The sequence below is a fragment of the Felis catus genome, chromosome B3 (genome assembly GCF_018350175.1).
Source record: "Felis catus isolate Fca126 chromosome B3, F.catus_Fca126_mat1.0, whole genome shotgun sequence".
Lineage (NCBI taxonomy): Eukaryota > Metazoa > Chordata > Mammalia > Carnivora > Felidae > Felis > Felis catus.
In genome coordinates, this window is record NC_058373.1 from 52,895,509 (window position 1) to 52,910,731 (window position 15,223).

General features: G+C 42.9%; 1 protein-coding gene across 2 annotated transcripts in view; it reads left to right on the forward strand.

Annotated features, from left to right (window-relative positions):
• The first annotated feature begins 1,823 nt into the window (after window positions 1-1,823).
• Window positions 1,824-15,223, forward strand: part of CYP19A1 (cytochrome P450 family 19 subfamily A member 1) — a 45,721-nt gene continuing 32,321 nt past the window's right edge. Inside the window, exons 1-3 of one of the 2 annotated variants that reach the window (XM_045059324.1) lie at window positions 1,824-4,698; window positions 7,475-7,657; window positions 13,636-13,786. In XM_045059324.1, coding sequence (XP_044915259.1) covers window positions 7,513-7,657; window positions 13,636-13,786 — 296 coding nt within the window. In that variant the 5' untranslated portion in view covers window positions 1,824-4,698; window positions 7,475-7,512. Of the gene's footprint in view, window positions 4,699-7,474; window positions 7,658-9,291; window positions 9,390-13,635; window positions 13,787-15,223 lie in introns of those variants that run through there. The other variant, XM_045059325.1, reaches the window with a different exon arrangement.

The window sequence follows — 15,223 nt, forward strand, 5'->3', positions numbered from 1 at the left end:
TTTGTTCACTTACAATCTGAAAATCACACTCTGCTGGTCAGTGAAGGTGGTTTTGATCTGGAAAGAGCCTCTGAGATACTGGGAACCTGAGGTGGAAGGTGAAGGAAGGAACTGGCCCCAGGAGTTGTTAATTTGAAGTCTGTGGATGGGCCTCAGGGGGGTCCAGAACCCAGAATTATATTCAGAAGCATCGCATGTTGATTCCTAAGTGTGTTTCTCCAAAATGAAGTTCCACAAGTTCTTTCATTAGGTTCTCAGAATGGGTCTGGGGCCTTAAGGAGAATGAGAAGAGCTGGAGGAGATAGCCAAAACCAGCCATTTGCACCCCGGTTTCTCTGACATCCCAGTTTTGCTCTGGGCACCTGGGCTGGCCTAGGCAATGGTGCCCTACAGGACCACTGGTTGGCCTAAGGCAATGGTGCACAAGGAAAAAGAACAAAGGAAGATGAAAAGGGGCAAAGGCACTGGAGAGGGCCAGGAGGGGAACCTAAGATAAAGGGTAAAAATGTTGGGCATCAGACACAGAACTAAAAGAGGTCATATGGCCCAATCTGCATGTTTTAGAGATAAAGAAAGGCGGTCCAGAGAGGTTAAGTAACCCGAACACTTGGGGTCAGCAAGCAGCTCTTTTGCCAAAGACTGACCCTGCTCTAGGCCATCTCTATGGCCTCACAGTTTGTTCATTCAACAACAGATAAGCTCACAAGGAAAGGCCAGTAATGCTCCTGTTATCTGACTGTTTGGGTGGTGACTGTGGGCCACTGCATTGCTGAAACTTGGCATGTGGAATCACAGATAAGATATGGAAGACATTCCCCTGGGGATGCTTTGCTGACCCTAGGCCCAAAAAGTTTAACCTGCTAACCATTCACTTCACTGACATTTACTGAGCACTTGCTAGGTACAAGGCACTCATGGTGGTCTCCACGGAGGCCACAGAGAGGAGAAAGACGTGACTCTTAGCCCTGGAAGAACTATTCTGTGGTAATGACGAAAGACATCCCACTGCATGGGCAGCTGAGTGTTCTGCATAGGAGACTGGTTGTTACCACATCCAGGTAGGTGAGCCAAAGCAAGGCCACTGGGACCTCACTGCAGTAAATCTTGTACACCAAGGCTCAGGGAGGGCTCTGGATCTTGCCACAAGAATGGGATTCAGTGGTTTCTTCAGCTACTCTAGGCAGTCCTACTTCGGGACCTTGCATAGTTGCTCCCAGAGTCATGGAGTCCTGCAAGCCCATTGTAGCACAGAGATCTTAAGCCTGAGGACTTAAGCCAGTGGTGGTGGTTCTGGAAGTTTCACTTTAGCCCTTGTCTCCATGTCCTGAGCTAGAGAGAATTTGCTTCCTCAGCCAGGGCTCAGGGAGGCTTGGGAAGCAAATGAGCTCAAGGGGGCTAGTTAGCCACTGTGACTTGAACTCAGGCCCCAACTCTAAATCCTGCTCCTGTGATATTCTCACTTCTGATCTTTCCTTCTTCAGGTTAAAAGCCTAAGAATAGGCTAAAAAATTCCACTACCTATTTCCTCAGAGGCCAGACAACATGTTAGGTCTTGTAAAATGGAATCACAAAGTGAAGTGGGAGGAAACCTCTTATTGAAATGGGGGCGCCTGGGTGGCGCAGTCGGTTAAGCGTCCGACTTCAGCCAGGTCACGATCTCGCGGTCCGTGAGTTTGAGCCCCGCGTCGGGCTCTGGGCTGATGGCTCAGAGCCTGGAGCCTGTTTCCGATTCTGTGTCTCCCTCTCTCTCTGCCCCTCCCCCGTTCATGCTCTGTCTCTCTCTGTTCCAAAAATAAATAAACGTTGAAAAAAAAAAAATTGAAAGGACTTGTGCTGTGGGAATGGTGGGCAGTCTGCCCCTTCTGCCTCCTCCACAGGACAGGTCTTAGTGAGAAGATATGGTTTGATGTCAGGCGGCACCTGTACGAGAGGGTCTGAGGGCCCCATGGAGGGCCTCAGGTCTCACAATACCCCTCCCTTGTCTCATGGCCAGAAAGGCTTTTAATGATCAAGATCTAAGAGGATTTGCAGGGGGTCACTGCTGACTATACTTTAAAAACAAATTCTCTTGGCAGAGGATCTCATATACAACCCATGGGGGAGACAATGGGGTAGGTGTGTGAGGGACAAGAGGGAACACTCAGAGGGGCAAAGTTGAAAGCTGAGGTAAAAGAGCAGCCAGACCAACTGGTAGTTGGACAGTAAGCTATGGTAAAGGAGCATTTCCACAAACATGCAGTTGTGGGATCTCAAATATGACAAAGAAATCCCCAGTCCTGCCTGATGCCCAAGAGCTTTGGATCCACATGCTCATGTGAAATGTGGATTTTGGAAGCCTGTGCATTTATTAGAGACGGAAACTTGCCTGTCATGCACTGTCAATAGTCTTCCCTACTTGGTTGGAATGCTAGTGGCTGAGGTCTTGTCAGTGATCCCTAAAGGGGGGTCCAGGCGAACCACACAATGTTTATCCCTTCGGATTTCCCTTGTTGGTTTCTATTATCTCTCCAGCTCCAGAACAAAATGTTGCCAGGGACTCACTTGAAAGCTTGCTGGAAAGAATGACTAGAACCCGCCTTGTCATGACCCTGGTAAGAGGGCATGGAAATCAGATCACAGAATGTGGGTAAACGTTTCCCACTTTTAAAGGACAATTCACAAGTGACAGTAGTTCCCTGGTTCTCATGTAGCTGGTTAATTTTTCAAGGGAGATAACTACGCAATTGGAAGATCTCAAAGTTTCTTTCCAGCTCTGACCCCCTGTGTTTCCTTGATGTAGAAGTTCAGGAGCAGCTCTGCCTGTCATCCCAGAGAGCTGTGGTCCTCACACCAGGCCCTAGCTTAACAGCACCTTCCTCAGAACTTGTCTTATGCCTCTCATGTTTGAATGTATCACCTCGCCCAGACAGGAGCCTTAATAAATGTTTATTTAATGAAACTCTCCATGACTCTGAGTTTTAGAGTGATTTGGCAGTCAAAAGCAAGAGGGTCCCAGGCTCCTGTCAAAGAAAGGAGGAGGGGTATTTATAGAAACCTTGTAAGTAAAGGCTCAGAGATGCATGGGGAGGAAGTAAACCTTTTCCTGGGAGGCCTGTGGGGCAGAACCAGCCAAGCTGGAGAGATGTGGGGGAGGCATGAGGGAGAACTCCCAGGTAAGGATGTCTGTGGGTCAATGAGGAATCAGAATGTTGGTACAGAAAACCAAGACACAAGTCTGAAAGGATGAATTTGGAAGCCTTGCAATCAACTAGAAGCAAAGAAGGTTTAGCAAGGAACTGAGGTAATGAAAACTGACTTGAAAAACAGCGTGGCTGCAGCGTGTAAGACAAACTGAAAGGCAAGGTATGAGAAGGGTTGCGGGGAGTAAAATCTGAACAAAGGTAGAAACTGCAAATTCAGGCCACAGGTTTGTAGTGAAGCATCTACAAACTCCAGGACACACTTCTAGGAGTGGGATACAGCCATGAAGGAGAAGACATAGTACCCTGGCCTTGGAGAACTCACCTAGAAGGAGAGGTCACAGAAGGAGGAGGAGGACTTTTAAGATCAAGTAGCCCATTTTATTAGGTAAGGGGTTTGAGGAAACTTACAAAAACACATCCAACTCATAAGGATAAATGTAAATGATTGTATCTATTATCCTTGACCTCTCTTTAGATAAAACAGTGAGTTGTGTACAACTGATCTTATAAATTCATTCAGTGTCAGCTATGGCCTGGCACCAAAGCATGACTAGGCAAAGGCAGTCCCAGGAAGCAGCCCCCTGTGGGGACCCAAAATCAGAAGGTGCAGCAGGGAGACCCAAGGTAGCTGGGTCACGTTTCTCTGCAAGTGGGACATGAAGGAAGGATGGACCAGGTGTACTGAAGATGGAGAGAGGAAGGGCAGGCTTGGCACCTGGCCTCAGGCCCAGGGAGGCTGCGTACTCTGAACAGGTCATCCCCATGCTGCAAGGTAGGGTTTGGTAGGGTCTGGCCAGGCCAGGGGGGCACTCCTGCAAGGCTAGGGCCTGTTTCCCCACCATGCAGAGGGTCAAGGCTGCACCATGACATTGGGAGCCCTTTCTGGCACTGCAGGGCCCAGAGTGTGTCCTGAACCCAAGGCACCAGGACACTCAGGCTCTGCTGTGTTCCCAGCAGACTTTGCCCTGGCTCAGACTGGGGACTCTGGGTGTAGGACTGGTATTTCCTTATCCTGAGGTTGTGGGGCAGTAAGTGAAGGTATTAGGATACCTGTAGCTCCACACAGAAAAGGAACACAGGCCTGGTTCATCAGGATGCCAAAGGCCCTGCTTGGTGCCGGGCCCAGTGTGGGATGCCCCAATGAATGAAGTGTAAAGACCACTCAGCAAACAAATGCCTGGAGATCCAGGCATTTGAGATGGCATTTGAAGGAACATGGCACTTGAGGGCCGTGTGTGTGTGTGTGTGTGTGTGTGTGTGTGTGTGTGTGTGTGTGTGTATGTTTGGGGGTGTGAAGGTATTCCTGGCACAGAGGACATACCAGGAATCCCTATGAAGTTCTAGGATCTTCCTACCTTCCTCTACCACCACTCAAAGTCTTCTGTTCAACTAACCTGTCTGTGTGGCCCATTAGAATGTTCTACTGAGCAGGAAAACCAACATGCAAGGAGGAAAGAATTTGAAAGGACCTTTCCAGCTGTGGTATTCGGAGGTCTGAAAAGCTTACTTCTTTAAAGTAAGTCAGTCTGAATAGCTTAGAAATGAACATAGATAGTTTAGGATTGAAAAGTCCCTGATTGTAGAGACCAAATAAATCCCACAATAAGGCATCAAAACGGCATGATTAAGAATACGGTCTCTGCATTGGGTGTTGTATGTAAGTGATGAATCACTAGATTCTACACCTGAAACCAGTGTTACATTGCATGTTAACTAACTGGAATTCAAATAAACCTTGAAAAAAAATAAAGCATGGGCTCTGGAGAGAGACCACATGGGTTCTAATCCCAGCTCTGTAACAAACAACCCGGGTGCCCTATTTATTACACCTCAGTTTCCTCATCTGCAAAATGGGGATTGTCTTAATTAGCTTAGGGTTGTTGTGAACATAAAAGGCTTACTATTGGTAAAGACTTGGAACAATGTCTGACACATAGTAAGTGCTTTGTAAGCACTAAAAAAAATCTCATATTCTTTGAGGCATCTTTAGGACATACTTTTGGGAAAGATGAGCAATGAGGCTTCTTAGCCGTATTAACCATTTAGACATACAGTCAGTCTTTGCTTTACACGGTCTTGCTTTGCAAGACCATAAAAATGACCATGCAAAGTGAAACTGTCAAGCAACCCTAAAAATCAAGAGGAAAAATACAAGTATTCCATGGCTTTTAAAATTTTTGTTGAAACATTAAAAACTCTCTTTCTATAGGTTTTAAGCATATATGGAAATGCAAAAAATAGTAAGACAAAAATTATAATATACCATAATTTAAACATTAGAAACACTGCAATTTTTAAAAGTGTTTTCTTTGTAAAAACAAAACAAAACAAAAAATTTGAGAGTATTTGAACATTTCTTGCTGCCTTCTCTTTGTATAACTTATGATGTGGTAGGAGCATCTTTTCTATGTCTTCATGAATTGTCATACTCCTTTATACATTTGCATCAGCTTCCAACATTGTACCCTTTTGTGATTTCAATGTTATGAAGTAGCTCTTGAGAGTTTTTTTACTAATTTTTTTTTTCCTGAGAGTTCCTTTAATGTAAAATATTCTGCCAGGATCACTTCCTCTGGGATATCTTCCTTCTTTTTGTCTCAATCACTTTCTTCACTTATGCTTTTAACATTGGCTTCAGGTTTCATCATTATAAATGGAAACTTTGAAGGTCCTGGCTGTCATAAAGTCACAGGGAGCTTACTCAAAATGATATAAAATTCCACTTAGGAAATTAAATACCTAAAAATTCAACCTCTTCAGAGCAGCAACTTATTAACAAAGGAACCAGATGATGACACATTGCTGACTTTTCAGACTCAGCTTATATATATTTTAAAACAAACAAACTGCCCAACATATGTGCAAGCATTTTCAGTGCCTTGCACTTAACTGTTGATAATTATTTAAATGGTGGAATAATAGAATGAATCAACAGCATGAATCAAGCAACTGAATGAATTCAACTATATTATGAAATGTATGTAATTGCCAGAAATGAGTTTTTAACTGGATATTTAAGATATCATATAGATCAGAGGAGAAATGTAATTACATACTCTTTAAGAATCTGATGAAAGTTCTTTCCCCCTAAAAGTTCAGGTGAGCAGATACAACATGTTATGCAGCATGTCAGGAAGTTCAGAGAGCACCTGAAATCCAATTAGAAGCCCTGGTTACAAATCTAGAACTATTATTACTGGATAAGATCCTGCCAAAATCTGTTTCAGAGCCATTATAAATCCTGCAAACTAAGGTCACTTTCCAAGGAAGGGTAATCCTTGGAGCAGTCATCTGGTACCAGGAGTGCATTGAATGGTCGCTCTTGCTGGCTATACAAGTTTATTCAATCTAGGTCTCTTCAACAAACCTCCATCCCTGAAACTTTCCTCTGAGAGTACTGGTATTAGAAAACCTTACTGAAAAGACAGACTCAACATTACATTGTTGAGAAACATGACAGAACCAGCAAATCAAACTAAAAACTCTCTTGCATAGGAGGTTAGCTGCTGTGGGCAAAACATAAGAGGCCACAGCCGACTGTGGATGCGATTTTATTCTTTCTGTCCTTTCTTTCCTTCCTCCTTCCCCATTCCTTCTCTTTATTCTTCTTCTCCCATTCTTCTTTCCTACTAATGCTGACATTGCCCCCCATGGGCACTGCTTTATCCAGGCCATAGTGCAAGAGATTTTAGCCTTATTAAAGTCAATAGAAAAAGATTATCCTGAGTGAGTCACGCTGAATTCACTGAACAACCTAATAAGAAGCTCTGAGGACGCCTCAACAATCTCCAAGAAATTCATTCTTGCTGGAGAAGCTTACTCTTTGGGGGAAGTAATTTTGATCAAGGAAGGGAGTTGGGGATTACTTTTTTAAAAAATTGATTTGGCTTCAAAAGAAACAGATTGCCTAAACAATATTTGCTGATGAAGTCACAGAATGACTCCACCTCTGGAATGAGCTTCATTTTCTTGTATTTTGGTTAGAAATTTGACTCTCAATTGGGAATTCAGCCACTCTACCCACTCAAGGGCAAGATGATAAGGTTCTATCAGACCAAGCGTCTAAACGAACCTGAGACTCTACCAAGGTCAGAAATGCTGCACTTCAAGCCAAAAGATCTCCCTTTGGCTTGCTTGTTTTGACTTGTAACCACAATTTTGTCTTGTCTAGGTGTCCAATCACATTATAAAACAAAATGCTTGATTTCTATCGTACAGCACCCTTTGAACCAACAGGAGTCCTAGATATTCTTTCTTTCTTTTTTTTTTTTTTGCTGCTCTGATTTACATAGGGCTTTAAATTGTTTTTCCTGAGCTCAAGAAACAGAAGATGGTTTTGGAAATGCTGAACCCAATGCATTACAACATCACCAGCATGATGCCCGAAGTCATGCCTGTGGCCACCATGCCAATCCTGCTGCTCACTGGCTTTCTTCTTTTGGTTTGGAATTATGAGGACACATCTTCAATACCAGGTAAGTCAGTCATTTAGTTCTGTAACTAAGGAGATTATGTACTTGGTCTTTTGGTCCATGAGGGTAAAGAAAATTTTCAAAAGGACAAAGAGCAAACCCAGGGAGATGGCTGAAGCCCATGGCAATGTTAGCAAATAAAAACCCAGGTGAAAAATTTTATTCCAATTAGCTGCACATTTCAAGTGAAAGAATTTCAAAAATATCTCAGATGATCCCTTCCATTCTGCACTTTGCTTTGGTAAAGTAGACCTGGCACAAGTATCCTCTAAGTTTGAGATGAAGTGAAGCAAAAGTAAGCCAGGTATTTTTTTTTATTATTCAAATTCATTCTAATTTTGCTCTGAAGGTAAAAAATGTCTCTGGAATGCCTCCTCTTTTTTTTTAAATTTTATTCTTAAGCAATCTCTACACCCAGTGGGGGGCTCAAACTCACAACCCTGAGATCAAGAATTGCACGCTTCACTGACTGAGCCGGCCAGGTGCCCCTGGAATGCTTTCTATACTCCTCTTCTGCCTCCCATTTTGCCTCACCCATGTGCTCTACCCTCTTCCTCTCTTGAACGTATTCCCTCTCTTTATCTCACTCTTCATTTTCTCTTATTCTTGGGGATGAGTGTGATGGTGGTGCCACAATAAGGGCTTGCTGGGACCTGGACAGTGGAAGAAAAATGGGGGCCACTACGGTTCCCTTGGAATATCATTCCCTGACAGAATCTTCAGCAAGGTCTATGGATTAATCAAAAGTAGAGTACAATATAATTATCCAGATAATTCCAGTAGGAACTCCCACCACTCCACACTATCAGATTAATTCAGAAATATCAGAAATACCCGACTATTATTCAGTTTTCAGTGAAAATTCTTCATGGCAGACATCCATTCCCAGTCCCATGAGATATCTGATAGGGATATGAAAAGCATAGTCATTACACACTTCCAAGTGTGGTGGCCTTCATTATAGCACGATTTAGGGTAGGAGTATGAAGCTGGTGCAAAGTGCCTCATGTCTGGATGCTTCAAATTTTTCCAGAGAACTGTCTATCTGACTCAGACTGATATTTTAGGTTACTTTAATGTCTAATTAAATAGAGCACTCAGTTAATGTTGTTCTCTACTGCCTGAGGGGTCTGAGGGAAGACTCTCCCATGGTCTTTAACCTGAACTCCTTTCCCCACACTGCCCCTTCTTCACTGGACTTCTTCCACAGTGGGGTCCTGGGTCAGGATCCATGAATGGAGGGTGAGGTGGAGAGTATTTTTAACAAGTTCCCCCAGATGTTTATGTTGCAAGTGTTGGAAGAAGTCCCTTGGACCTTTGAAGAAGGAGGTCAGCCTTTGGGGGGCAAGCATAAGAACTGGCATCCCTGAAGCTCTGGGCCAGGAGCCTAGGTGGCAGCTCACTCTGTCCACTACTCCTGGCCTGGTGGTGGACAGGAGTGAGCTGCCACCTAGGCTCCTGGCCTGGGGACAGACATCATACACTGATAGTTAGATCGCATAGTACTATGGTTCTCAGCCACATCTGAGGCAGGATCCCCATGTGGATATTTAAAAAAAAAATCTTCCCAGGTGATTTTTCACGAGTAATCGGGATTGAGAGCCATGGTTATGACTCCGAACCCTTTCATTTGACAGAAGGGGAAACTGAGCCCCAGAGAAATGAACTGCCTTGTCCAAGCAAACCATCATGACAAGTATAAGAAACCACAGAGTTCAAACTCCTCATTTTACAGGTGAGGGGTTAAAACCCAGAGAAAGGAAATGATTTGTCAGCATCTCAGCTTGAAAGAAAGTGGGAGGTGGGATGGGTGGCAGGGAGGCAACCAAGAATTCCTGAATCCCAGGTTGATGATCATTTTGCTAGCCAGGGACCTTGTGGTCCCATGCTCTCCCTTTGAAAATGTGAGCTCTGGTGGCACAGACTAAGGTCCCTGGTTCCTGGCTGGGGGAGGAAAGGGGAGACAATTGGCTTTGTCAGGGTGGTTCTTCCCAACCAGTACTTCTGAACTCCTTTTGCCAGTTTCCTTGAATCACTGGTTCTCTGCGCTCTTAGTTTTACAGGTTTGGGAGAAGCTCAGGGTCAGGGAAAGCCAAAGGGAGTGAAGAAGGTATAATGATTTAAAAGCCCTCAAGTCAGGAGTGCCTACGTGGCTCAGTCCATTGTGTCTGACATGATGCCAGCGTTGTGGGATTGAGCCCCACATCAGGCTCCCCACTGAGTGTGGAGCCTGCTTGATTCTTTCTCTCTCCCTCTGCCCCTTTCCCTCTGCCTCTCTGTTCCTCTTCCCCTCTTGCCCCCGCCCCACACACAAGCCCTTAAGTCAGTTACAATTCACAAAGGAGTGTCATATTCATTTTCTCCTGTGCTCCTCACAGCATTGTGGTGAGGTAGGTGTGTTTATGCCCATTTTGCAGACGAAAAAACTGAGATTAAAGAGGGTAGATGGCACACAGCTAGTAAGTGATGAAAATGAGACTCAGAGCTAAGTTCCTTGATCCACGTTCCCTGAGAGGCCCCGCTGTGTTCAGAGCCGGGACTATGCACCCACAGGCAGGTGACTTAGTACTGCGAGAGCTATGGGAGTCTGGGGAGGACAGAGTCATTCCCACCTGGGGGTTTTGTTAAGTGTCAGTTCTGGGAAACTGCCCCAAGTTCACCAGTCTCTGCCCAGGACCCACAGTTACCTGGCCCCTGGCAGCTCTCCTTTCCCTGCGGGCACATAGCCATCCCCAAATTTGCACATGGTTTCTCTCGCATAGAGCCTCTCTCTGACTTAGGAACCACATCCCCGGAGGCGGCACTGCAAAAAGGACGTGGCAACACATTCCCCTAACTCCCACTAAAAAACAACTTCACAGAAAGGTAAAATAGATATGTCATCACAGTCCAGGACAAGAAACAGGATGTTAGCAGCATCCCAGAAACTTCTCTTGTTCCTTTTCACTCATACCCCCTCTCTCATCCCCAGCGGTAAACATTCTTCTATTTTGTGACAATCACTTTCTTGCCTTTTCATGTTTTGCCACCTAATTTCATATCCCCAAACAATACAGATTAATTTTCGCCTGGTGTTAAATGTTTTAGCAGTCGAGTCCGACGTTACTTCTATATTGCTTCTTTTGCTCAATATTATGTTTGTAAGATTCATCCACATTGCAACGTGCAGCTACAGTGCATATGGTATCCAGTCACACAAACATTTCATGGTTTAATTACTGATGCTACTGTTGGTGGATCTTTGGGTGTCTCCATTTTGGGGATATCGTGAACAATGCTGCTATGAACATTCACGTGCACAAGTTTCTCTAGGGCATATGCCCAGCATGGAATGCAACAGCTTCTTGATCAGGACAGTGGGTGAGAGGTCCCAGCTGTTGGCTTCCCAGAGGCTGTTTCTGCACAAAAATGCAGTGCAGTATTTATTGCTCCTCTTTGGGCATGAAAGAGGCTGCCACAATTGCTGCATGCCTAGATACGCATTCTCAAATCTAAGAAGCAGAGAGCCGCTTAATGTGGATGCAACCAAAATATTTACCTAATATCCTACCAAAGTTTCTCCCCTCCTAAAGCATCCTTTTCTCAGCTGGAGGGTATAAGATATACGTATAAATGAAAGGCTCACATTGTGTTGTAATTATTTGGTATAGTACTCCCCCCCCCCCCCACATACTCTCCTCTCCCTATCACAGCATCTCCTGTCCATGACCTGTAGCTAGTGTCTATACCTAGTAGGGTCTCTGTAAGTGTTTGTTGGATGAATTAAGCTGACATGTGATTAGTCAGCAGGGACCCCAAACTCGGATTCTTTTCTGGTTAGAACACCCAGGTTTTCAACCTAAGCAAAGTTCATCGAATCTCCCTTTTTTAGTGGATAGAGATCTGCACTGTCATATTTTAAACTTGAATGGTGGTTCCCCAATAGCAAGACCTTCTATATGGCGCCAAACTTTTAGATAAAAAGTAAAGAGTTCAGCCTTTCATTTGCATGCCTTTGGTTTTCATGGGCCTAGCATATTATGTAAGTAAATGTTTGTCAAATAAGGCTATTCCCAAATAGCCAGATGTTTGACCTCCTATGGACTAAATGTACATGATTAAGTGATATGTTTCCATTTTTATCAAAATGTAAATACAACCTAAAATACCCTAAATGAGGATCACATTTAAAACTTCATCCTTCATATTATACACACATCTGTAAATAACTTTAAAAATTCACCCAGGAGGGGCTCCTGGATGGCTCAGTCGGTTAAGCGTCCGACTTTGGCTCAGGTCATGATCTCATGGTTGGTGGGTTTGAGCCCCACATCAGGCTCTGTGCTGACAGCTCAGAGGCTGGAGCCTGCTTCAGATTCTGTGTCTCCCTCTCTCTCTGCCCCTCCGCTGCTTGTGCTCTCTCTCTCTCTTTCTCTCAAAAATAAACATTTAAAAGAATTTTAAACAATTCACCCAGGAAACGTTTATTAAACATCTACAATGTTTCAAGCTGTAAATAGCCAGCAAAATAGTTTGTTATTATGCACAGCTTAATTGATTAGAGATCTGTATATCTGATGACATTCTAAGGAAATACATATTCACATTTGCTCATTTTAATCTTTTGAAGAATTTAATGAAATTATTTTAATATAAAGCCAATCATCTACTTATAATTCAGTGTTATTGGAACAATCATAAGAAGAACCCTTTGAAAATGTTTTGGTTCTACATATAATGCCCAAGACCTTCACTTTAAAGAAAAAAATAAAAAGCTGACAGTCTTATTCCCATTAACCCAGGTATTGGAAAGTTATGGACTAAATCTTATTTGCCGAATTTGGGACTAAACATGCAATTTAGATGACTCAAGCAAAAGCTTAGATTATCTAGATTATTTACACAACTCTTGCCCCTGGAGTCAGAACATGCCTCATACAGTTGTGCATGGCAGCTTCATATTTTACTGACAGAATGAAAGTAAAGGAGAAAGATTTAGAAAAGCTACTACTTCACAAAAACCATTGCGAAAAGTTTCTAACATTTTACCACCACCAATAAAATCAAGCTAGCAAGTTTGTTCTCTGGTCTAGGCAGCAGTGAATTCCCCAGTTTTTACTGGATTTATGTTCTTTACAGTTCTGCCATTGTCTACACAAGCAAGGACATGAGAAGTCACTGCTCTTGAGTAAACCCACATCACTGGACTCAAATTCTAATCTAGACATTGATCAGATTCATTACCTATGAGATTTAGCTTAGGATTCTTTTCTTAAACTGAGTCCTTTTTGAAGGTAAACAAAAAAGAAATGGATATTCTCTGTTTGAATATTATCTTTGCAGACCATGTCTGTCAGTTAAAAAGATTACACCAGGGGTGCCTGGGTGGCTCAGCTGGCTCAGCTGGTTAAGTGTCTGACTTTGGCTCAGGTCATGATCTCACAGTTCGTGAGTCCAAGCCCCACATTGTCAGAGCAGAGCCTGCCTCAGATTCCCTGTCTCGCTCTTTCTCTGCCCCTCCCATGCTCGAACTCTCTCTCAAAAATAAATAAGCATTAAAAAAAATTACACCAAAACTACAAACTCATGTTAAGCCTCCCATTCTGTCAGCTGGGGATCCAAACCAAAAGTTTTCAGACAAAACTCGGCAGCCAAATAGACCTGTCAGCTTGTCACATGTCCTGACTTCCATGCTTGTAAATAGATACACTGACTGACTTGTATTTGAAACTCACTGATACTGCTTAACATGGCGAGAAAATAGTAGACACATACCCTGGTTCATTCAGACTGAATTAAGATCAAATGGAACTAGCATGGTATAGACACTGAACTACTGTTTTCACATGTTAAGCTTATTTGGGTTTTTAGTGATTCACAGATACACATCAGAAGATGTAAAAGAGCATTTAGATATTAAAGAACAAGAACAGCAGTAACATAAAGCAGTTGCTCTTTCTGGTGTTGCTAAAATTCTGAATGTGATCTTTTCCCTTTCCTAGGTCCTGGCTATTGCATGGGAATTGGGCCCCTCATTTCCCACTGCAGGTTCCTGTGGATGGGGATTGGCAGTGCCTGTAACTATTACAACAAGATGTATGGAGAATTCATGAGAGTCTGGATATGTGGAGAGGAAACACTCATTATTAGCAAGTAAGTCTGTTAAGAATCAGAGACATATTTTCAAAACTAAAGCTGCATTTTTTCCTATTAAGTAACAAGCAAACTTATTTTGATATCTTGATCCTTTTGTTTCTAAGGGTATGTTTTTGCTACTGAAATGGAGGTGGGCAATTCCCAGGTGAAAATCTATCACTATATACAAATGAAATAATTGGGTTTTGCCTAACGCCAGAGGTACACAGATAAAGCACTCTGGAAAGGTGGGAAACTATTCAAAATTTCTCTCCAGATGATTTGGGTTTGATAAAACATACTTTAGGGAGAGGCATTATCTTCTCTGCTTTCCTAAGATTTTGCTCTTCTCTCTATAAGTAAGCATTTAAAACAAAACAAAACACCTGAGAGAAAGAAATCAGTACCAATTTGCTAATGTGCTTCTAATAGTAGGCTACTGAGCACCTCTAGCAGGATAAAGAGTAGAAAAAAATGCTATTCAAATGCTCTGATTCTATTTACGACTGTGTGCCAGTATCTCAGCTGAGTGATCTTTAAAAAAATCAGGAATATTGCCTATTTAAAAAAAATGGTTTGTTATATTCTCTGGATAAGTTTAGCATTGAATTCATCCAGGGTTAACCAAATAGGCATCGACTATAGAGAACTAGCTTTGTGAAATACTAGTTTTCGTTTTTACTGATCATAGAACATGGAGAATTTCAAAGAAAGCATATATCACTAGACTTTCATCTATTATTACTAGATATTTAACAATATTATATGCCAACACTATCTCATTAATGAGTTTTTAGATTCTCTGACAGGGCTTTACCCAGAACTAAGACCAACTAGGGTTTTACCGATGAATTAGAATTATTTGTCCAGATACACAGACTATTGCCCAGAGGTAAGTGAAGCATTTCTGGAAACATGGATTTTTTTCAAGCCAAGCTGATATACATCATTTCATAAATATCACGGTAATCTTTGAGCCCAATTCTTTGAAACAAATAACTGAAAGAAGGGAGTGGGGGACCGATAATTATCCTTAGATTTTACTTCTCTTGGGATACTGAGCTCTGGTCAGCCAAATTTAGGTGAATTGGATACATTCTCACTTAAAAAATTTTTTTTTAATGTTTATTTATTTTTGAGAGAGGGAGAGAGAGATAGAACATGAGCAGGGGAGGGGCAGATAGAGAGAGGGAGGCACAGAATCTAAGGCAGGCTCCAGGCTCCGAGCTGTCAGCATAGAGTCCAACATGAGGCTCGAACCCATGAACCGTGAGATATAACCTGAGCCAAAGTTGGACACTTAACCGACTGAGTCACCCAGGCACCCCGATACGTTCTCATTTTAAAAATCCAATACTTTAATCACTTTGGCAACTGAATACAGTCTCAACATGTCCTGAGACTGATGGGGGCTTGGGACGTTGGCCCATTTGGCCCTGTTCTTGCATCCCTCAG